At 42.6% G+C, this 23,981-nt stretch overlaps 1 gene segment (V, D, J or C); it reads right to left on the bottom strand.

Moving 5' to 3' along the window:
- LOC141144623 (immunoglobulin kappa constant-like) overlaps positions 1–16,958 on the bottom strand; it is a 115,376-nt gene extending 98,418 nt beyond the window's left edge. Inside the window, 2 exon segments of the C gene segment in view lie at positions 16,354–16,651; positions 16,878–16,958. Coding sequence covers positions 16,354–16,387 — 34 coding nt within the window.
- Positions 16,959–23,981: the final 7,023 nt, after the last annotated feature.

The raw sequence follows: 23,981 nt of genomic DNA, 5'->3' as shown, positions 1-23,981 counted from the left end.
ATAACGTATTATCAAAAAAGCAGACCACCACTTAAACCTGAATTGCCAGATATTGTGGCTGAATCACAGCATGATTAATGATAAAAAAGTAAATGTTGTAAATTTAGGGTCCTAATAAGCTTCCCACCCTCCCATCTGGTTACTTTATTACATGTAATATATAAGACTCACCACAATTTGGTGGCCACTCCTTCTATCAAACCAGTCCTATCAAGAAGAAAGAGAATAGGCACTTGAGTAGACTGCTCTCATATCCAGAAATATTGTTTAACAACACCATACACCAGTAATCTTTGAAGATTACATGTGCAGTGGCTCATGACTGTGGAGTGCCAACGCCTGCAACTAGGAGGCTAGAGGGACAAATACAGCCTGGAGCAGAGTATGGTTTGTTTGTAGAACACCATACACCACCATGTCCCACACTGCTAAAAACAAAACAATACCTATATTTTCTGAAGCTATATCTTTATTAAGATCTCTCCATACCTAACAATACCTAGATATGGTATTTTTTCTGAAACTATATATTTATTTGTTTTCATCATGTAAATATTTATATATTTACTACCAGGGCTTTTTTTCTCTGAGAATATGTGCAGGAACCCCCCCCCCATCTGAGTCACCCCTTGTCTCTGCCCCTACCCACTTCTGACCCCTACCCACCTGCCAGTACTGACCCTTTTAGAGAATACAGAACCAAGTATCATTTTGTGGTGCTAAATCATTTGTATGGAACATGTTAATGATAAAAAGAAAAGCAGTAAAATAGATCCCCCAGCAACAATGGACTCCGCCCCAACAACAATAGATTCTGTGCAGCAACAGTGAACCACCCGCAACAAAATATCACACCCAGTAACAAAATATCCACCCAAGCAACATTAAACCCCCCCAGCAACAATATATTCCCCATCAGCAACAATAGACCCTCACACAAAATCAGATCCCCACCAGTGACAATAGATCCCCCAGCATCCAACATCAATAGACCCTCCAGCACACCCCATGCTATTACATACATTCAGTGCTGGAGGTGCCGGAACTGCATTCCCCTGTGTTCCCGCTGAAAAAAAAACCTGTTTACTACATACTTGTGATAATGAAAATGATATATTTGAATCCCTATCCAAAAAATTATATTTGGCTAAATTAGGTGGTGATCAAATAAAAGAGATGGATGCTAAAGATGAAATGCTATGAACCTAATGAAGCAATTATTAACTCGACTGCTTCTTAATAAATGTAATTCTCCACCCTTTACTGACATCTCATTGTCTTTCACCATATTCAGTCACAATATCAAACATGGGGAGAAAACGACTTCCAATTTCCATGTCATGAGAGATTTTCTCCAAAAATAAACATGTTCAGTAGTTTACCACATCTCTACTCTATCTAAAATCATTCTTTAACCACTTCAATATCGGATACTTTCACCCCCTTCCAGCCCAAACCAATTTTCAGATTTCAGCACTGTCACACTTTGAATGACAATTACTCAGTCATACAACACTATGCCCAAATAAAATTTGTATCATTTTTGCAAGACAGAAAAAGCTTGAATCACCACTGAGTTTTTATTTTTAGCTATATAAATGAAAAAATACCAAAAATATTGAAATACATTTTTTTCTTGGTTTCTGTTATTACATTTTGCAAATAAATAAAAAAAAAAAGTATAATGTGGCGCTACCTTAAGCTGATGTTAAAATAAAGTGCATAAACAATTGAATAATAACATTCACAAAAAGACAATGATAAAAAATGGGGTAACCCTGGTGGACAGTGATACCAGATCACCTGTGCTGCAAAAAAATTAAAATAGGATTCAAGTGATGAATGAAACTTCCCTTAATTGTGAGATTCATACATTACTTAATTGATAAAAATCATAATGAAATAAAGTAAGAAATGCCCATAAATATAATGAGATATAAAAGAGTCCATCAGTAGACAACATAAAAAGTCTATTCCAATTGCTAGTGCTCGTGTAAAAAATTAAAATAATAATTTGATAGAAGATTGTGGAATAAAAGAAAAAAATCCCTGGTGCAAATAAACGTCAGTTCTTAAAATAGTGTGGTCATACTTCTTTTCACCATCCAGCAGGGGCGTTGCTAGGTCTACAAAAGATCTAGGGCTAGAGCCCATAGCAGTGATCACCAACCTTTTTGCAGGCCCGCGGGGGGAGGGGCATGCTGGTAGTAAGCCATATTTCACTGGCAATGGCTGGTGTTGGCGCTTCAATCATCATGGCACCATGGTTGATATGGTGTCAGGGTGATTGAAGCGCATTGTTTCTATTGTTACATTCTAATATATAATGAAGTGGTTCAACTCACCATAATGCAGAATCAGTGGAAGCCCTGGGCATGTCACTTGCCCTATCTCCTGCCACCAGATGCAGCATGTCCCTTGCCACCATCGCCTGTCACCAGTTGTAGCGTGTTACTTGCCACCATCACCTGCCCCCAGATGTGGATTGTCGCTTGCTACTTTCACCTGGCAGCAGATGTGGATTGTCACTTGCCACGTCACCTGCCACCATTTGCAGATTGTCACTTGCCATGTCACCTGCCACCATTTGCAGATTGCCACGTCACCTGCCACCATTTGCGGATTGTTACTTGCCACATCTCCTGCCACCATTTGCAGTTTGTCACTTGCCACATATCCTGCCACCATTTATAGATTGTCACTTGTCACATCACCGGCCACGAGATGTGGGTTGTCACTTGCTATGTCACCTGCCACCACATGTGGGTTGTCATTTGCCAACTGATGTGGATTGTCACTTGCCACTCCAGCCAGTGCCACCAAATGTGCATTGACGATGCATTGCTGGCAGCACTGGTCCATTTAGTGAGGGCAAGAGAGCGGTGATGCAGGGCAGGCAGTGAGAGATGATGTCACCCCGCTGCTCCGCGCCGCACTTCTGACATTAAAGCAAGGGGGTCTGGCTGCAAAGTGGAGCTCCACTGATGACAGGAAGCATGTGACCTCCACTCCACCGCACTGTGAGGGCTGAAGTGAGAGATGATGTCACCTCTCTGCTCCCTGCCGCACCTTGCTCCCACATTGAAGAGGTCCGGCTGTGAAGAGCGCTGATGTGGTGCGGGCGGAGAGAGATGTCATCTCTGCTTGTCCGCCGCTCACTTCTCTCATCTCCTCCGCCTGTCTCATGCAGTCAGCCCGCCCACCGCAGCAGCTGTGGCCGCGAGCCGCTGGTTAGGCAGGGGCCCTGCGGCAAGAGACTCTGGGCTATGGGCCCCAGATTCGGGGCTATAGCCCCAATAGCCACCCCCTAGCAATGCCCCTGCCATCCAGAGTATTAGGTCACCAACCAAACACCCAGTGTGTCTTAGAAGCTTACGTCAAATGAACACCACAAGGGTCTAACAGCGCCTTAGATATAAAGCTCCTTGCGACAGGTCACACTCTATTCCTGTCTCCTCGGATCACAGATCAGGAATGGGATTACCTGAGGACCAACTTTTGGGCTTTTAACCACTTAAGCCCTGAACCATTTGGCTGGCCAAAGACCAGAGCACTTTTTGCGATTCAGCACTGTGTGGCTTTAACTGACAATGCGCGGTCGTGCGACGTGGCTCCAAAACAAAATTGACGTCCTTTTTTCCCACAAATAGAGCTTTCTTTTGGTGGTATTTGATCACCTCTGCGGTTTTTATTTTTTGTGCTATAAACAAAAATAAAGCGACAATTTTGAAAGAAAAGCATTATTTTTTACTTTTTGCTATAATAAATACCCCCCAAAAAATATATAAAAAAAACATTTTTTTTTCCTCAGTTTTAGGCTGATACGTATTCTTCTACATATTTTTGGTAAAAAAAAAATGGAAATAAGCGTTGATTGATTGGTTGGTTGCGCAAAAGTTATAGCGTCTACAAAATAGGGGATAGTTTTATGGCATTTTTATTAATACATTTTTTTTTTACTAGTAATGGCGGCAATCTGCGATTTTTATCGGGACTGTGACATTATGGCGGACACATTGGACAATTTTGACACATTTTTGGGACCATTGTCATTTTTACAGCGATCAGTGCTATAAAATTGCACTGATTACTGTAAAAATGACACTGGCAGTGAAGAGGTTAACCACTAGCTGGCTAGGAAGGGGTTACTTTTGTCCTAGGGAGTGATTCTAACTGTTAGGGGGCGTGGCTACGTGTGACACATAACTGAACACCTCTCCCAATCACAGGGAGCTGTGATCAGTGACAGTGTCACTAGGCAGAACGGGGAGATGCTTGTTTACATTAGCATCTCCCCGTTCTTCCTCTTCGTGAGACGATCGCGGGTATCCCCACGGACATCAAGTACCTGGGACCCGCGATCCTACTCACGGAGCTCGACACGGGGGCAAATTCAAAGGGACGTACAGGTACACCCATTTGCACAGCCGTGCCATTCTGTCGACGTAAATGTACAGGCGGCGGTCGGCAAGCGGTTAAAGAGCATTACTTACAGTGGGTATTTAAAATAATCACATTTTGCTGCTTTGCAGCCTTAAATGAAGACAGACACAGTTTTTGTTTTTTCCAGCTGTAATTACTACTGCAACTTATAACATTCAAGTAAAAGATATAACACCAACATGTCAAAAAAAATATTTCAGAATCACTGAGTTGAAAAAAATACCACTCCCTTTTGTCAGTATTTTTTTGAACCACCTTTGGTTAACATTTACTGTGAGCTCATAGGCTCTACATGTTTTCCGAAACATGTAGAGCCTATGAGCTTACAGTAAATGTAATTATCTCATACATGTCTTGCATGACATGATCCTTGACATATATAGTCCACATTGGAGAGGTTTAGTTGCTATTGCAATTAGTTCGCACTATTTTAAATGTTTTTTATTGTAATCTATTAATTGTTAATAAAATATTATTAAACCAAAAAATTGTTACAGAAGATACTATAACATTAGTAGTGCTAATCAGTCACACTATAGGTGATAATTGTGATAATAAAGTCCAATTATGAATGTGTTGTGAATCAAAGAACAGGGCCGATCCTGGGCAGGGTGCACGGGATGCACCGCACACCAGCGCTGTAATTTGTCTGCACAAGAGGGGCGCCGAAGCTGACTGCACTGGTAGCTCACTTCACTTAGCTAGCAACCAGTGACGTCAATCAGAGAGGCAGCGGCCGCCCCAGCATTATTTGCGCACCGCGGCTGCCCCAGCATTCTTTGCGCGCCGCCTCCATGGCTAGTAAACAAGCTCCACCCATCTCTGCCATCTTCAGACAGCGTGGCTCAGAGGGAGCGGAGCCAGAGCAGACTCGGAGCATGTCTTGTGCGGTGTGCCTGTTCTGAAGTACTCCTCCAGGCTCCTGAAGAGAGAGAGCACAGCTGCTCAGGTGCAGCTGCCTGCCTTGCTGTGAGTCACAGTGAGTTACTCCCTGTCCCTGCACTGCACCGGCATCCAGGGCGGTCAAGGAACTTGGAAGTAAGTAAGTTGTTTGTGCCCATTAAAAGCAGCCACTGTGCCCATGAAACGCCCACTGTGCCCATCAAAAGCTGCCACTGTGCCCATCAAAACCTGCCACTGTGCCCATCAAACACAGCCACTGTGCCCATCAAACGCTGCCACTGTATCCATCAAACGCAGCCACTGTGCCATAAAATGCAGCCACTGTGCCCATCAAATGCTGCCACTGTGCCCATCAAATGCAGCCACTGTGCCCATTAAAAGCAGCTACTGTGCCCAAACGCTGCCACTGTACCCATCAAATAGTGCCACATCAAATGCTGTCACTGTGCCCATCAAATTGTGCCACTATGACCTCCCACTCGCCATCTACCCGGCACTTACCCTGTCTCGGTGGAGGCGGGTGGCGGCGGTGAGCGGTGGGACCTTGGAGCATGTCAGACAGTGGCTCCTGTGTCCTCCCCCAATAGGCATCTAAAACGAGCCCCTTGCTCGCTCGATTCCACTCTCCTGACACTCCTCTGCGGCTATAGAATCAGATCGCGACATCTGATGGTTCGGTCATCCGATGCTCCGGGACTAGAACTACAGCTATGTGCCGTTCTAATCCAGTTGTGTAGCTCAGAACAAACACCAGGCAGGCTGTATGTAAGTTCAACCAGGAATCTCTTTTATTGATGAATACAGGCTCTTTTATACAGTAAAAGAGGAGGTGTATACCTCCTGTTCATATTACTCTGAACATACACCTGTGACCAGAAACCTAATTAACATGGGCTAATTAACTAATCCCTTTAGACAGATGACTCAGACATGACCTTTAGGCCAGACTGGCCGTCTTGTAGCTCAGAAAATCCAATCAACATTACCACAATAGCAGAGTTAATTAACACAAACAACAATGGGGATCTAACGACTCTTAGATCCCATACTAGAGACTTATTTACAATACACATTCTAGCAGACAACAGACAGGTAGCTGGAATTGATGACATTAGCATTTAACAGTAGGAGTCCCAACGGTATGAATCAGTCACTATTCTAATATTGCAAATACAGGGTCCCCAGAGTCTGTGTGTCCTGGGGGACCAGGACCCGAATCCACAGTAATACCACCTCAAGGGTTCCCAGGCATACAGCTCACAAAGAGCACCGTTTCCCCAAATGCCAGGGCCCACGATCGATCGGCAAGAGGCTAGCATTCAGTCCTCTCCAAAAGTCTCTTTCCTGGCTAGGTCTGTCACAGCGTCCAATCATAGTGCCTGTCCTTTCAGTCAATCAGGTGACAGGTAACAGACCTGCGCATCTGATTGCCTGAGAGGCGGTTCAGTGTTAGGAAAGCCTATGGCTCTAATCAGGTGCTTCAAAAACACCCCCCCGCCGCTGTAATTCAGGAGCCTGGCGTCCGAAAAGGGGCCAGGTGCCTGAATAGGGGGTGGCTGGAGAGGTGGCTGGAGAGAGGGCCGGACACAGACGGGGTGGCTGGAGAGAGGGAGCGGCACCCGTGCGCCCTTAATGGACGCACCGCCACTGAGGAGAACAGTGAAATTGGCAGCGGTGCTTTGCGGGCACTTTTAACCCTTTTTTTGGCTGCTAGCAGGGGTTAAAAGCGCCCCACTATCGGCCGAAAAGCTGCTAGTGCCTCAGTGTGAAAGTGTCCTAAGTGTTCACAACACAAAAAGGAAGAAACACAGAAACCCCGCCCAAAAGGTGAATCAACAAAAAGGCTTCAAATGAAGACTTCACCCAGGCCAGATCTCCATAATGAAGCCCGATGGTGAAATGCATCAGGGGCCATGGCTTGGGTAGAGTTAGGCTGAAGTCGTCATGTTTACTCACCTCTCGGGCTAAGTTCCTGTGTGGCAGTGTTTTTCCCTTTCTAGCATATGCTACAAAGCCAATGGGTGGGCTCTGTAGCCACCTGCACCCTTGAGTAGGAGTCACCGGAGTTGAAAGTGTTACTAAACCCAGGACCCTATAGAAACATAGCAATTTTATGGTCCTGGGGGTTGCTGTTATTCACAAAATGCAGTTTTTTAAACTTCATCTTTATTTAGAATGCATTAACCAATCCCTCCTTGCTTTTGCTTGGTAGTCTGCCCAGTCACTTTATGGCATTTATAGCACTGGTTTAGCACAAATGCACTTTGTGGAAATAATTTTATGTTAATATTTCACCTTTATTACAATGTGATTATTAGTAACCGAGTACCAGTCACAGATTCCAGATCTAAAACACTCACGTTATTTTGGTACATATAGGTTTTTGTTTTTTTTTTATTGTTTCGCTCATAAATATAATTTTTAAGAATAATACTCTAGATCTATAGGAGTTATGTACACCAGGTAATATATAGTGGAATTGTCCACTAAGAGAAAAAACATTTTTCTAACCCCACAAGGGCAGCGCCATAACTACTCCTGCTTTTTACCAAATTCTAATACACTCCACTTAGTTGGTATTGTATCTGTAGAGGCAGCAGCCCCATATCCTAACTACACTCAACCACTGCGCGGATTTACCCCATATATCAGTCTGCCCAGTTGAAAAATACCTTTGCATACAAAGTAGACCCCCGTACTGGAGGACAACGTACAGGAGGGGCACGCAGCATGCTTCTAAACCACAGCAGCTTCAATCATGTATATATACACATGACTGAGCCTGCATGTGCTGCCACACTGCAGTATATCTTTTTGGGGACCAGTGACTAATACAGTGATCGGTGCAAAAAATATGCACTGTCACTGTACTAATGACACTGGCTGGGAAGGGGTTAACAAAAGGGGTGATTAAAGGGTTAACTGTGTGCCTAGCTGTTTCTTGTGCACTGTGTGGGAAGTGCTTTTACTAGGGGAAGAAATGGATCCTGTGTTCTTGCAAACAGACAGAATGGCGGTCTGCCTTGTTTACATATGCAGAATGCCATTCTGGCTCTCTGCCTAATGATCGGCGGTTTCTGGTGGACATCAAGTCTTCGGTACCCGCAGATCAGCTCCCACTGTGTGTAATCACAGCGGGAGTGGATCGCCGGCGGCGCGCATGTATCACATAATACATAGATCTCTCTCCCCCCTCTCGTTCCCATACTCCATGTTGTATGTTGCATAGTCCTAACCAAAGTGTTCATTCTCTCAACAGTTAATGATTTTAACAAAGTTCTTCTGTAAGGTAGGCTCAGATAAAGTGATATCATTCTTTGTGCAAATGTTATTGAAAATTAAAATGTTTTAAAAAATGATTCTCTAGCCCTAGGTGTATGTGTGGCTGTGAGGATGTCAGTTGTGGCACAGTAATTAGAAGAATTTTGTGGGTAAATAGACTGTGGCATAGGAGTACAGTGCATAAAGTGACTAGGCCCAAGTTCTGACCATAATAACGCTTTTCACAGTGTGCTATATGAATCTTTGCATGTTTTTTCCTTCCCCATCCTGAATTTTTCCTAGGTTTTTAATCATTTTAGTCACACTCCACTTTTTATTACGCTGACTTTTCAAATGTAAAGCCAGGCAGATTATTTATTTCTGTATAGGTATTGCTGATGTTTACTGTAAACAGTTTACATATAGTTTAAATGTCAATAGTTTTGAATAGCTTCAGTCAATTCTCACGTTGTGAGTAAAAATTGCATCTTGTCAGTGCATTTTCTAGGTTTTAAAAAAGTCATAGGTGTTGGCAACACTGAGTACCGCATATATATAATTTTATATGGACAGTGTGGCCGTCAGTAATACTGAAACGGGGAACGCAGTGGATGTGAGACCATTCACTCACCTGTTCTCACATCTGCAGTATGCAGGACACACATACACTATGATCTAGCCGGGGGCTTAATACAAAAAAGGATTTTGCTCAATTTGGAAACCGCTGCTTGGCATTGCATCAGGGTGGATATAAATCAATGATTTAAAAAAAAAAAAAAATTATTTTTTATTTAAATCGATTTTTTTGATTTTTATCAAGTTTATTTTCATAAAATGCTATTGAAGTAAAAATCGATCTAAAGATAGTTTTCTATTTAAGATACATTAATAATTTCGTTTATTCAGCATGAAATGGAGTTTAGTTATGTAGCATGAGGCTATATATTCTACAATATTTACATTTTTGGTAAACTCATTTAGCCCAGGTTCACACTAAAGCAATGCAGGAACCAGCGCAATTACAGTGCCAGTTCCCTCCTCGCATCTCTCCCCCAGAGGGCAGTTTGCACTGCCCTCTGCAAACCGCTGCGGGTGTCAATACAATGTTAATGACACCCCTAGATCAGTTCACAGATCGCAGTGTGAACTTTGAATTCGATCCATGCGATCCAATTTCAGTGTGGGAAAAATAAAGTCCCTGCACCTTTGTTGTGCAAATCCAATGCAAGTTCAGCCATACAACTGTATGGCTGAATTCGCATTGCACAGAAATCACATGTGATCCGCACCATCAATGCGGTGTGAATCACATGCAAAGTCTGTGTTTGCATATGTGTGAGTGAACCCAGGCTCAATGAATCCAAGCTCTGCAAGCTGAGATAACATGCACTGCATTGCTACATTCACACAAATTCACAGTAACCATGAGATTTTTTTTTGTGATTGTATGCATTATGCAAATCTGTTATTTGCACATTAGTGATTGTATTTATTGAAAATGTAAAAAAGTACAGAATCAATCTATCTTGCATATTTTGCATCTGTAGCTATAGATTTTCTGCTACCTCATATTCTGTTTAATATTGTTCAGTTCATATTTATATTCCAATTTTTTTTGCTACACTATTTGATTTACATGCACTTGACACAGAATTTTCAATAAATAAAATATTTATTTTGACTTGTCAAAGCCGTTAACTAAGTTATTGTCAAAGCAAAGTGGTGGGGCTTACAGATGGAGAGGTGGAGTTGTTGCCATAGAAACATTAGTAAAGGGGAGGAGTCAGTAAGATGACCATGCCCATGTGGGGGCGCCAGAAATATTTCTGCACCCAGGCGCCTGTGACCCTAGGATCGGCCCTGTCAAAGAATGTCCATCAAGCCAAGTTTTTTTCCTTGGGAGAGGACATGTGATCAGCACAGACCCTGTGCTGATCACAGGTCCTCTTCCAAGGAAAAAAAAAAAACTCTCTAGTAATATACACCAAATTGAGCATGTGCAGCCTGACTTCTAATGCTCTGTTCTATCAGTAGATGGATTGGAGTCAGTTAAAGAAGAGGAGGATCAGAGAGACAGGATCACACAGCCTTTATACACAATGCAGACAATTAACCCTTTAGATTCCACACTTGTTGTGAGCAATACCTTAGATGGAGAGATGCAGTGCCTGCTGACAGTGATTTAAAAATAGAAAGTTTAACATCCATTGTTGTTCGGTAAGTTCATTACCTTGGGGGAGTATTGCACACACGGTGTGGTAACGGTATTCAGCTGGAAGTAACCCCGCATGAACTTGGCTTGATGGACATTTTTTGATTCACAACACATCCATAATTGGACTTTATTATCACAATTATCACCTATAGTGTGACTGATTAGCGCTACTAATGTTATAGTATCTTCTGTAACAATTTTTTGGTTTTATTGATTTATAGTTATAGTGGCTGCTTATATTGTGTTGAAATATTTTTGTAAGATTCCATGAGCGCTTTGGGAGAAGTATCAATAGTTTACGCTTGATTATTTCTCATTTTTTAGATTTTTAAATAAAATATTATTGTTTATTTTTCTATGATTGGTGCCTGGAAAGTCCATTTTTTCTACTTACTTTTTTATTCAATTTAAATTTAGGACGTGGCACTGCGCTACCTTAGGCTCCCAAAGTTCCATCCTGTGTTGGTGCCTTTTGCAACTTTTTGATCCACATTAGCAGTTTTGCCTAACTAACTAAACAGTGCTAATGTGCAAAATGTATCACTATCCAGGAGTTCTTCCTTAAAATCAACTTTCTCTTGTAAGAGATACAAAGTAAGTTTTTTATGGACATTTGATTTTTAATGGATAAATAAAGAAGACAATTTTAAGTGCATTATAATATTTTTCCCTTTGCTGATATTTAGAAAGGGTTTTAATATAGTCCCTTTAAAAACAAATACTTCTAGCTATTGCACCACAAAAAATAATGTGGGCCCTTTATTTGGATGTTACTAGAAAATTTTCAGGCAAGGCAATAACTGCCTTTTCTTCAGAAGAAAAAAGAAACCACAGACATACTTTAGACAAACTGATTTTTGCATATTTTGTATGATCCTATAGAGTTACTCTAAAGTTTAATAAATATTGCAGAAAATGTATCTGAGACACTCAGCAGATGCATGTGTTTTTATGCAGTGTTATTTGTACATTGATGTGGTCTGTTATACATCTGGTAATCTGACTGCTTTTTTTGTATGTTCTTTGTGTTGTTTTGTATCAATGTGAATATAATAATAATTATACCAGTGTGCACAATAGTAGATCCCGGCATCTTCATCTGATAACTTTTTGATGGTCAGCTTATTTGAATTCCGTGCAGTCAAAAATTTATCCTGAGTAGCTCCAGTATCATAAACAGTGTCATCATCATATTCTGACATAAACAGAATTCTTTTTAACTCTCCATTCCTCTTCTGCACATACCAGTGAATATTGAAATAGCTGTATTCCAGGATACGGCATGTAATATCAACTGTTGACCTTCTATCTCCAGGCACAGTAACAGAAATTTGACTTTGTTCTATTGTCACAGCTGCCTGTGTAACTGAACAAATGAAAACACAAGGAATAAAGAATGATTAATACAAATCTAAGTAAAATATATCTCAGTGGCTTTTTAACCACCTCCTCTTTTCATAATAATTCTATATTTTGTTATACAGTTGACAGCTGCACATTTCCATATTATTGTAGCTGTAATTTTATTTACAATTATTAATTATCAAATTAGAAAAGCAGGATAATACTAAAGGAGAAATAATTCAATACATACTTGATGCCATGAAAGTAAGGGTTAAAAAACACAAATACAACATTGCTGTATCCTGTCAGAAGGATGATTTATACGGACTGTAAACATTATTAGACTTCTAATGTATTTTACAAGCAGTAACATAATACCACATCCTGTTTTAAAATGTCACCCTTCAATTAGCATGAACTGACTTAGTGTAATTGTCAAGGTGCAAAGGGAAAACAACAAAATATAAACTTATACTGTACACCTTAAAATAAGTTTTTCATCTCTCTATTTAGTGTACTATCTACATTTATTTGAATATGCCAAAATAAAGCCACTTACAGGGAAAAAATAAAAGTAGCCTCAGTTACACTGTTGAATATTAAAGCCCAACTCCACTTTAAAGTGCCCATATGTTGCCAGGGGCAGGAAGCAGATAGCTGGCACCAAATACAGAGAAAGATCAGGAGGAGGTACAGTAATCCTTCTCCTAATTACACCACATCTTGTTTACATATCTCTGATTTTCAGTGTTACATTGGGGATCAGTGGCGGCTGGTACTCAAAATTTTTTGGGGGGGCACGACTCAGAATCGGATTTTGAAAGGGAATCCGAAAAAGAGAGCTCCCCGTTGCTCTCGTCGGCCTGGGAAAGTATTTGGTACGCCTCCTCTGCGGAAAAGCATCTTTTTGGACATGGTAGTTGGTGGTGATGCGATTACACAGGTGTGTGCTAAGCCTGCACTGATGGGCACTGATGAGGCAGCACTGATGAGCACAGATGGGCACTGAGGTGGCACAGAGGGGCACTGATGAGGTCAAACAGATGTGCACTGATGAGGCGGCACAGATGTGCACTGATGAGGCAACACAGATGTGTACTGATGAGGCGGCACAGATGGGCACTGATGAGGTGGCACAGATGGGCACTGATGAGGCAGAACAGATGTGCACTGATTGAGTTCACAGATGTGCACTGATTGATTGCACAGATGTGCACTAATGAGGTGTCACAGATGTGCACTGATGAGGTGGCACAGATGGGCACTGATGAGGCGGCACAGATGGGCACTGATGAGGCGGCACAGATGTGCACTGATTAATTGCACAGATGTGCCCTGATGAGGTGGCACAGATGGGCACTGATTGGCACAGGTGAGCACTGATGAGGTGGCACAGGTGGGCACTGATGAGGTGGCACAGGTGGGCACTGATGAAGTGGCACAGGTGGGCACTGATGAGGCAGAACAGATGGGCACTGATGAGGTGAAACAGATGTGCACTGATGAGGTGGCACAGATGGGCACAGATGGGGCAGCACAAATGGGCACTGATGAGGCGGCACAGATGGGCACTGATGAGGCGGCACAGATGTGCAGTGATTGATTGCACAGATGTGCACTGATGAGGCGGCACAGATGGGCACTGACTGGCACAGGTGGGCACTGATGAGGTGGCACAGATGTGCACTGATTGCGAAGATGTGCACAGATGGACAATGATCACCGATGGCAGATTGGCACAGGTGGGCACGGATTGGCACAGGTGGGCACAGGTGGGCACTGATTGGCGCAGGTGGGCACTGTACTGATGCGGCACTGTTTGGGCATTGTTTGGGCACTGTTGGCACTATAATTTGTGTTTCTACACTCACAGATCGCTGTCAGATCCTTTCTATCCTCACGCGGTCTCTGTGTGAGGAGAGAGAGCCGGCAATGAGAGATCATCTCTCATTGCCGGCAATGAGAGATGAAATTTTTACATATGAGATCATCTCTCATTGGCCACGCCGATTGCGCTGTAAATGGCCAATGTGATTGGCCATTTACAGCGATCAGTGATTGGCTGTGTCCAAGGGACACGGCCAGCACAGAATTTCCTGATGCTCGCTCGTGAGCATGCACGGGGAGCGAGGAAAGGGGAGGCTGTCACACGACGGCCTCCTGGAAATTGAGGTCCACGCTGTAGCCGTCATTCGGCTATGGCCCGGACGTCAAGAGGTTAAAGAGCATTACTTACAGTGGGTATTTAGAATAATCACATTTTGCTGCTTTGCAGCCTTAAATGAAGACAGACACAGTTTTTGTTTTTTTTCAGCTTTAATTACTAGTGCAACTTATAACATCCAAGTAAAAGATATAACCAACATGTCAGAAAAAAATATTTCAGAATCACTGAGTTGAAAAAAAGACCACCCCCTTTTGTCAGTATTTTTTTGAACCACCTTTGGTTAACAATACTGTAAGCTCATAGGCTCTACATGTTTTGCGAAAGATGTAGAGCCTATGAGCTTACAGTAAATGTTATTATCTCATACATGTCCTGCATGACATGATCCTTGACATCTATAGTCCACATTGGAGAGGTTTAGTTGCTATTGCAATTAGTTTGCAGTATTTTAAATGTTTTTTTTATTGTAATGTATTAATTGTTAATAAAATATTATTAAACCAAAAAATTGTTACAGAAGATACTATAACATTAATAGCGCTAATTAGTCACACTATAGGTGATAATTGTGATAATAAAGTCCAATTATGGATGTGTTTTGAATCAAAAAATGTCCATCAAGCCAAGTTTTTTTCCTTGGGAGAGGACAGGTGATCAGCACAGACCCTGTGCTGATCACATGTCCTCTCCCAAGGGAAAAAAAAAAAAAAAACTTTCTAGTAACATACGCCAAATTGAGCATGTGCAGCCTGACTCCTAATGCTCTGTTCTATCAGTAGATGGATTGGAGTCTGTTAAAGAAGAGGAGGATCAGAGAGTCAGGATCACACAGCCTTTATACACAATGCAGACAATTAACCCTTTAGATTCCACACTTGTGGTGAGCAATACCTTAGATGGTGAGATGCAGTGCCTGCTGACAGTGATTTAAAAATACAAAGTTTAACATCCATTGTTGTTCGGTAAGTTCATTACCTTGGGGGAGTATTGCACACGCGGTGTGATGACGGTATTCAGCTGGAAGTAACCCCGCATGAACTTGGCTTGATGGACATTCTTTGATTCACAACACATCCATAATTGGACTTTATTATCACAATTATCACCTATAGTGTGACTGATTAGCGCTACTAATGTTATAGTATCTTCTGTAACAATTTTTTGGTTTATTGATTTATGGTTATAGTGGCTGCTCTTATTGTGTTGAAATATTTTTGTAAGATTCCATGAGCACTGTGGGAGAGGTATCAATAGTTTACGCTTGATTACTTCTCATTTTTTAGATTTTTAAATAAAATATTATTGTTTATTTTTCTATGATTGGTGCCTGGAAAGTCCATTATTTCTACTTATTTTTTTATTCAATTTAAATTTAGGACGTGGCACTGCGCTACCTTAGGCTCCCACAGTTCAATCCTGTGTTGGTGCCTTTTGCAACTTTTTGATCCACATTAGCAGTTTTGTTTAACTAACTAAACAGTGCTAATGTGCAAAATGTATCACTATCCAGGAGTTCTTCTTTAAAATCAACTTTCTCTTGTAAGAGATACAAAGTAAGTTTTTTATGGACATTTGATTTTTAATGGATAAATAAAGAAGACAATTTTAAGTGCATTATAATAATTTTCCCTTTGCTGATATTTAAGAAGGGTGTCTATATAGTCCCTTTTAAAACAAATACTAGCTATTGCACCACAAAATAATGTGGGCCCTTTATTTGGATGTTACTAGAAAATTTTCAGGCAAGGCAATAACTGCCTTTTCTTCAGAAGAAAAAAGAATCCACAGACATACTTTAGACAAACTGATTTTTGCATATTTTGTATGATCCTATAGAGTTACTCTAAAGTTTATTTAAATATTGCAGAAAATTTATCTGAGACACTCAGCAGATGCATGTGTTTTTATGCAGTGTTATTTGTACATTGATGTGGTCTGTTATACATCTGGTAATCGGACTGCTTTTTTTGTATGTTCTTTGTGTTGTTTTGTATCAATGTGATTATAATAATAATTATACCAGTGTGCACAGTAGTAGATCCCAGCATCTTCATCTGATAACTTTTTGATGGTCAGCTTATTTGAATTCTGCGCAGTCAAAAATTTATCCTGAGCAGCTCCAGTATCATAAACAGGGCCATAATTTTTTCCCACAAACAGAATTCTTTTTAACTCTCCATTCCTCTTCTGCACATACCAGTGAATATAGGAAGAGCCGTATTCCAGGATACGGCATGTAATATCAACTGTTGACCATCCATCTCCAGGCACAGTAACAGAAATTTGACTTTGTTCTATTGTCACATCTGCCTGTGTAACTGAACAAATGGAAACACAAGGAATAAAGAATGATCAATACAAATCTAAGTAAAATATATCTCAGTGGCTTTTTAACCTCCTCCTCTTTTCATAATATTTCTATATTTTGTTATACAGACAGCTGCACATTTCCATATTATTGTAGCTGTAAATTTATTTACAATTATTAATTATTAAATTAGAAAAAGCAGGATAATACTAAAGGAGAAATAATTTAATACATACTTGATGCCATGAAAGTAAGGGTTAAAAAACACAAATACAGCATTGCTGTGTCCTGTCAGAAGGATGGTTTATACGGACTGTAAACATTATTAGACTTCTGATGTATTTTACAAGCAGTAACATAATACCACATCCTGTTTTAAAATGTCACCCTTCAATTAGCATGAGCTGCCTTATTGTAATTGTCAAGGTGCAAAGGGAATACGACAAAATGTAAACTTATACTGTACACCTTAAAATAAGTTTTTCATCTCTCTATTTAGTGTACTATCTACATTTATTTGAATATGCCCAAATAAAGCCACTTACAGGAAAAAATAAAATTAGCCTCAGTTACACTGTTCAATATTAAAGCCCAACTCCACTTTAAAGTGCCCATATGTTGCCAGGGGCAGGAAGTAAATAGCTGGCACCAAATCCAGAGAAAGATCAGGAGGACGTACAGTAATCCTTCTCCTAATTACACCACATCTGGTTTACATATCTCTGATTTTCAGTGTTACATTGGAGATCAGTAGCGGCTGGTGCTCAAAATTTTTGGGGGGGGCGCAAACAAACTGAAAAATACTGAAAAACAAAAAAAATCAATTGCAGCCACTGTGCCCATCAAACACAGACACTGTGCCATCAAACGCAGCCACTGTGCCATCAAATGCAGCCACTGTGCCCATCAAATGCCGCCACTGTGCCCATCAATTGCAGCCACTGCGCCCATCAATTTCAGCCACTGCGCCCATCAATTTCAGCCACAGTGCCCATCAAAGACTGCCACTGTGCCATCAAACGCTGCCACAGTGCCCATCAAACACTGCCACTGTGCTATCAAATGCTGCCACTGTGCCCATCAAATTCTGCCACTGTGCCCATCAAACGCAGCCACTGTGCCCATCAAACGCAGCCACTGTGCAATCAAACGCTGCCACTGTGACCATCAAACGCTGCCACTGTCCTATCAAACGCTGCCACTGTGCCATCAAACGCTGCCACTGTGCCATCAAAGCTGCCACTGTGCCATCAAATGCTGAAACTGTGCCCATCAAATGCAGTCACTGTGCCATCAAACGCTGCCACTGTGCCATCAAACGCTGCCACTGTGCCCATCAAATGCAGCCACTGTGCCATCAAACACTGCCACTGTGCCCATCAAATGAAGCAACTGTGCCCATCAAACACTGCCACTGTGCCCATTAAACGCAGCCACTGTGCCATCAAACACTGCCACTGTGCACATCAAATGCAGCCACTGTGCCCATCAAACGCTGCCACTGTGCCCATCAAACGCAGCCACCGTGCCATCAAATGCTGCCACTCTGTCCATCGAATGCTGCCACTCTGCCCATCGAATGCTGCCACTGTGCCATCCAATGCTGCCACTGTGACCCCCCCCACCCGCTCGCTGTCTGCCCGGCACTTACCCTGTCTCGGTGGGGCAGCCGGTGACGGCGGTAAACGGTGTCCTCTGAGCAGTGTCCTCCATTAATCTCCTCCTGTCCTCTCCGGTCAGGCATCCATCCAATCACAGCGCCTGATGCTTCAGCCAATCAGGTGATGGGTAGCGAACCCGAGGACCTGATTGGCAAAGAGGTGGTTCAGTGTTAAGACAGCAAATATTAATTCGCTGTTCTAACACACCTGGGTGGGTCACCTTTTTTGATGCTCTAAAATGCTCTAGTCTATGGCTCTAATCAGGTGCTTCAAAAACACCCCCTGCCGCTGTAATTCAGGCGCCCGGTGCCCGAAAAGGGGCCGGGGGCCTGAATAGGGGTGGCAGCGGCGGCCGTGGATAGATTCATGCAATGCATGAATCTATTCATTGGTCATAGAAGGGGTGGCTGGAGAGAGGGGTCGGCGCCCGTGCACCCTTATGGACACACCGCCACTGTTGGAGATGCTCCATCATCATTTATAAAGAGACCACTTAAACTGCTAAAGTGATATTAAATCCGAAAGCAAACATTTATTATATTGCAGCTTACCAATTCTTAGATGTGATGGCTGCATTTGTTTTCTTTTTTAGGCTTTCTTTCTTCTATTTTCATCTGGTGATCTAGCCAGTAAGTCTAAAAAATGCAAAAAAAATAAAAAATCCCCATGCTATCATAAAATAAATAAATCACAAATATATATAAAGAAATATAGAGCTGCTACCACTGAACAGTGCACTCATCACACTAATTACATATAGGTATATAAAATCATATAGAATAGGGGATCACTCTATACATATAATAGAAGTGTTCAAATAATCAAAAATCATAGATAAATCAAAAATATCTTATAAAATATATATAGGTGCAAAAAATATACCATAAATATCAAATCTAGTGAAAAAAAGTCCCATACACGATCCAATTTGAAAGTAAGACCAATCTGAAACAAAAATCGTGAAAGGTGCATCAATATACTGTAAATATAAGTGTCCAATCCTATAACCAAGTCCCAAAAGCACTCCAATTATAGTATGATACAAATCTAGATCTTCTCAGTATTCCAATTTTTTAAAAAAATTCTTCACCACAAATGAGGACCACCAACGTGCCCGCCACCCAGTGGCGTAGCGTGGGTTGACAGCGACTGGGCAAGGTAAGTCATTTTTGCCCCCTAACCCCTGGACCTGTAGTAGTCCCTATCCACTAGGGCAGAAGTACTGACCTACCTGACCACTACACTGACCTACCTGACCACTACACTGACACCTACACTGACCTACCTAACCACTACACAGACTTACCCGACCACTACACTGACCTACCTGATACCTACACTGACCTACCTGACTCCTACACTGAGCTACCTGACACCTACACTGACCTACTAGACCCCTACACTGATCTATCAGACCCCTACATTGACCTACCTACCCCCTACACTGACCTACCTGATCACTGCACTGATCTACATGACCACTACACTGACCTACCTGACACCTACACTGAGCTACCTGATTCCTACACTGACCTACCTGCCCCTACACTGACCTACCTGGTTCCTACACTGACCTACCTGATCACTACTCTGACCCACCTGATTCCTACACTGACCTACCTGACACCTAGCCTGAGCTACCTGATTACTACACTGACCTACCTGACCACTACACCGACCTACCCGACCCCTGCACAAACACCTTCACTGACCTACCTGACCACTACACTGACACCCACACTGACCTACCTGACCACTACACTGACCTACCTGACATCTATACTGACCTACCTGACCCCTACACTGACTAACTGACCCCCATTCCGACCTACCTGACAACTACACGGAGCTAACTGGTTCCTACACTGACCTACCTGACAACTACACTGACACCTACACTAACCTACCTGATACCTAGACTGAGCTACCTAACCACTACACTGACCTACCTAACAACTACACTGTTACCTATACTGACCTAACTGACCACTACGCTGACCTACCTGACAACTACACTGACCTACTCTGACCTACCTGACAACTACACTGATACCTACACTGACCTACCTGACAACTACACTGACTGACCTGATCCTCCCCCTCTCCCTGGACCATGTCTACTTCCCTGGGCCCAGCAACTCATCACTCATGGACTCACTCACCTCTTTCTGTCTCCCATCTGCTATCATGTGGTGGCCTCTGTCAGACACTGCCATGATAAGGATTTAAGGATGAGATCCGGAGCAGAGGAGAGATACAGTGTGCCAGCAGAGAGGTGGCCAGACAGCGAGGTGGGACTCGGAAACAAGTGGTGCTGCGCATTCACCGACTATGATCTTTACCCACAGACTAGCTTTGCCCCACAGCCGCACGTGACAATTTCGGCCAATCACAGGGCACCCATGTCCACCACCCGTCCATCATAGAGTAGCCGCCAGAGTGCAGTCACAGTGGGAAAACCGGGGGGCCACCAGAAGGGGCAATGTGTAAAAAAAGAAGGGTGGATGGCAGGCCCGGAATGGGACAAAAATAGGCCCAGTCATTTTAAACTGGGATGGGGGCATTCATGAGGGTGGTTGGTAATGGGATATACATCACAAGAGACATCCCAGTCCAGTAAAGAGACATCCCTATATAGCAAAGAGACATTCCCAATCCAGCTCCAGCAAAGCGACATCCCCAGTCCAGCAAAGAGACATCCCCAATCCAGCAAAGAGATATCCCCAATCCAGCAAAGAGACATCTCCAATCCAGCAAAGAGTCATCCCCAATCCAGCAAAGAGCCTGCCCAGTCCAGCAAATAGACATTCCCTTATAGCAAAGAGACATCCCCAGTCCAGCAAACAGACAGCTCCAGATCAGCAAACAGACAGCCCAAGTGCAGCAAAGAGACAGCCACAGACCAGCAAAGAGACAGCCCCTGACCAGCAAAGAGATAGCCACAGACCAGCAAGGAGACATCCCCAGACCAGGAAAGAGACAGCCACAGACCAGCAAGGAGACATCTCCAGACCAGGAAAGAGACACCCCTAGACCGGGAAAGAGACAGCCACAGACCAGCAAGGAGACATCCCCAGACCGCAGTCACAGCTTACCTCCCATTATGCGGCCCAGTCATCAAGAGGCTGTTCTTCCTTTACCATACAGCCTGGGAGGCCCCCGGCCAAAGATAAAAAAGTGTGAACGATTTACTCCAACATGTAATCCCAGACAGACTAAATGATGTTGAGATCAGGGCTCTGTGGAGGCCAAACTATCACTTCCAGGACTCCTTGTTCTTCTTTACACTGAAGATAGTTCTTAATGACCTGGGCTGTATGTCTGGGGGTCGTTGTTCTGCTGCAGAATACATCTGGGGCCAGTCACACACCTTGCTGATGATATGGCATGCTGGATAAGTATCTACAAGTATTTTTCAGCAATGAGGACACCATTGATCCTGACCAAATTTCCGACTTCATTTGCAGAACTACAGCCCCAAACTGGCGAGGAACCTCCACCATGCTTCACTGTTGCCTGCTGAAACTCATTATTGTACTGATCTACAGCCCTATGGCAAACAAACTGCCTTCTGCTACAGCCACATACAGTATTTAAAATTTTGACTCATTAGTCTGGAGCACCTCCTGCCATTCTTCAGACTCAGCTAGGAGCCCTGGAAGTGATGGTATGACCCCCACAGAGCCCTGATCTCAACATCGAGTCTGTCTGTGATTACATGAAGAAACAGAGGTATTTGAGACAGCCTACATCCACAGAAAATCTGTGGTTAGTTTTCCAAGATGTTTGGAACAACCTACCTGCCAAGTTCCTTAAAAAACTGTGTGCAAGTGTACCTAGAAGAATTTATGCTGAAGGCAAAGGGTGGTCACCAGTGTTAACTTTGTCAACAAAAACGTTTTCGTCATAATTTTCGTCAGATGTATTTTTACTAGGGATGCACCGATACCACTTTTTTATCAACGAGTATGAGTACCAATACTTTTTTTAAAGTACTCACCGATACCAATTACCGATACCTATTTCTGGCATTTAGAGCGATCAAGATGAGGAGGAGCAGGTAGGGGGGTCTCCAGAATCTATTAGTGTGCTGTGTAATATTACAATCTGGATGAGACCGAGTGATGAAGAAACACAGCAGTCCCAACACTTAGCTTTGTTGGCCCCACAGCTATGAGGACCATGCTGTCATCCTACATCCTCCTCCAGTCCCATCCCCTCCTCCTGCAGTCCATACAACATGTTTGAGTGCAGAAGTAAGTAACATAAAATATAGGGTATTGAGTGCAGAAGTCAGGATGAGAGTGGGAGAGGGAGAGAGAGAGAAAGAGGGGAAAGTGTGTGGGGGAGAGAGGGGGGCAACAATAGAGAAAAAGAGGCAAAAATAGAGAGAGAGGGAGAGAAATAGAGATTTTATGTGGCACTACAAATCACAGCATAGCAGACTTCTATTACTCAGCTCACACAGCAAAAGGAGATGCCCACCAAAGTGGTCACTACAGCCTGTCAACCTTCATATATATATATATGTATATATATATATATATATATATATATATATATGTATGTATAAATATGTATGTATATATATATATGTATATATATATATATATATATATATATATATATATATATATATATATATATATATATATATATATATATATATATATATATATATGTATATATATGTATATATGTATATATATGTATATATATATATATATATGTATATATATATATGCCCTGGGCAGCACAGGGTTAACAATTGGGTCCTGATTTTAGTACAGCTGTATTTTAGTCCACACTACAGGGCAGCACAAGGTTAAACCATGGAGCTCTCTCTCGGGGGGCTTCTCTCCCTTGCAGGCAGCACAGGGGGTTAACACTGGGATCATAATTAGTCAAAGAGCTGTCAGCAGCGGGCTCCTCTCCCGGCAGACAGCACATGGAGTAATAACAGCTCCTGTGTACAGGCTCTAGGCTTTAGCTAAAAAGTGTTTAGCCTGTCTGCACACACAGCAGAGGCGATTGAGGGGGGAGGAGAGCTCTGAGCGCCGAGAAAGAAGGCTTGGCCAGCTGCAAACCTACCTCCCAGGTCCCAGTCAAATCTTCACCTGGAGGGCTGGGCAGTGGAAAGGCTGAGGAAGGAAGCATTCCTGCATACCCACAACCCTAATTTTTGCAGTGATGAAAACCAAATGAAAAGTACACCACATTTTTGTCCACTGATGAAAACTATGACCAAAATCCATTCCGTTTTCATTAACAAACGAAACCTAAACCAAAATGTAAGGCAGGGACGTTTACCCTTAGAAGTTCAGGTTTCCACGGAGCTCCTGCTTCCTTTGGATGGAGCCCGGCATTTGTAGATAGGAGGCTCTCCACAGAAGACTATCAATGTCTGTTATCTGCAACCTGAAGGGGGATGTTTTATTAGGATGGCGGGAGGCTTGGCTGTGTAGTTAACCCTCACACACTGCCACACTCTCACACTTCACACTGATATATGGAGGCCCCCTGAAGGAGACCTGCTCCTTGTCAGCTCAGCGAAGCTGGCCCCCCTACAGTCAGCACAAATAAAAACTCAAGTGTGTTTCTTTAGTGCTATGTTTGTGCTGTTTTGTGCCGTAAAAATTTACATTTGTGCTGCTTTTATTTTTAAGATATTAGCAATTG

This window comes from Aquarana catesbeiana, linkage group LG05 (genome assembly GCF_042186555.1).
Source record: "Aquarana catesbeiana isolate 2022-GZ linkage group LG05, ASM4218655v1, whole genome shotgun sequence".
In the NCBI taxonomy this organism is placed as follows: Eukaryota; Metazoa; Chordata; class Amphibia; order Anura; family Ranidae; genus Aquarana; species Aquarana catesbeiana.
Note: the sequence above shows the minus strand (reverse complement) of the source record. Positions and strands in the feature narration are given on the sequence as shown.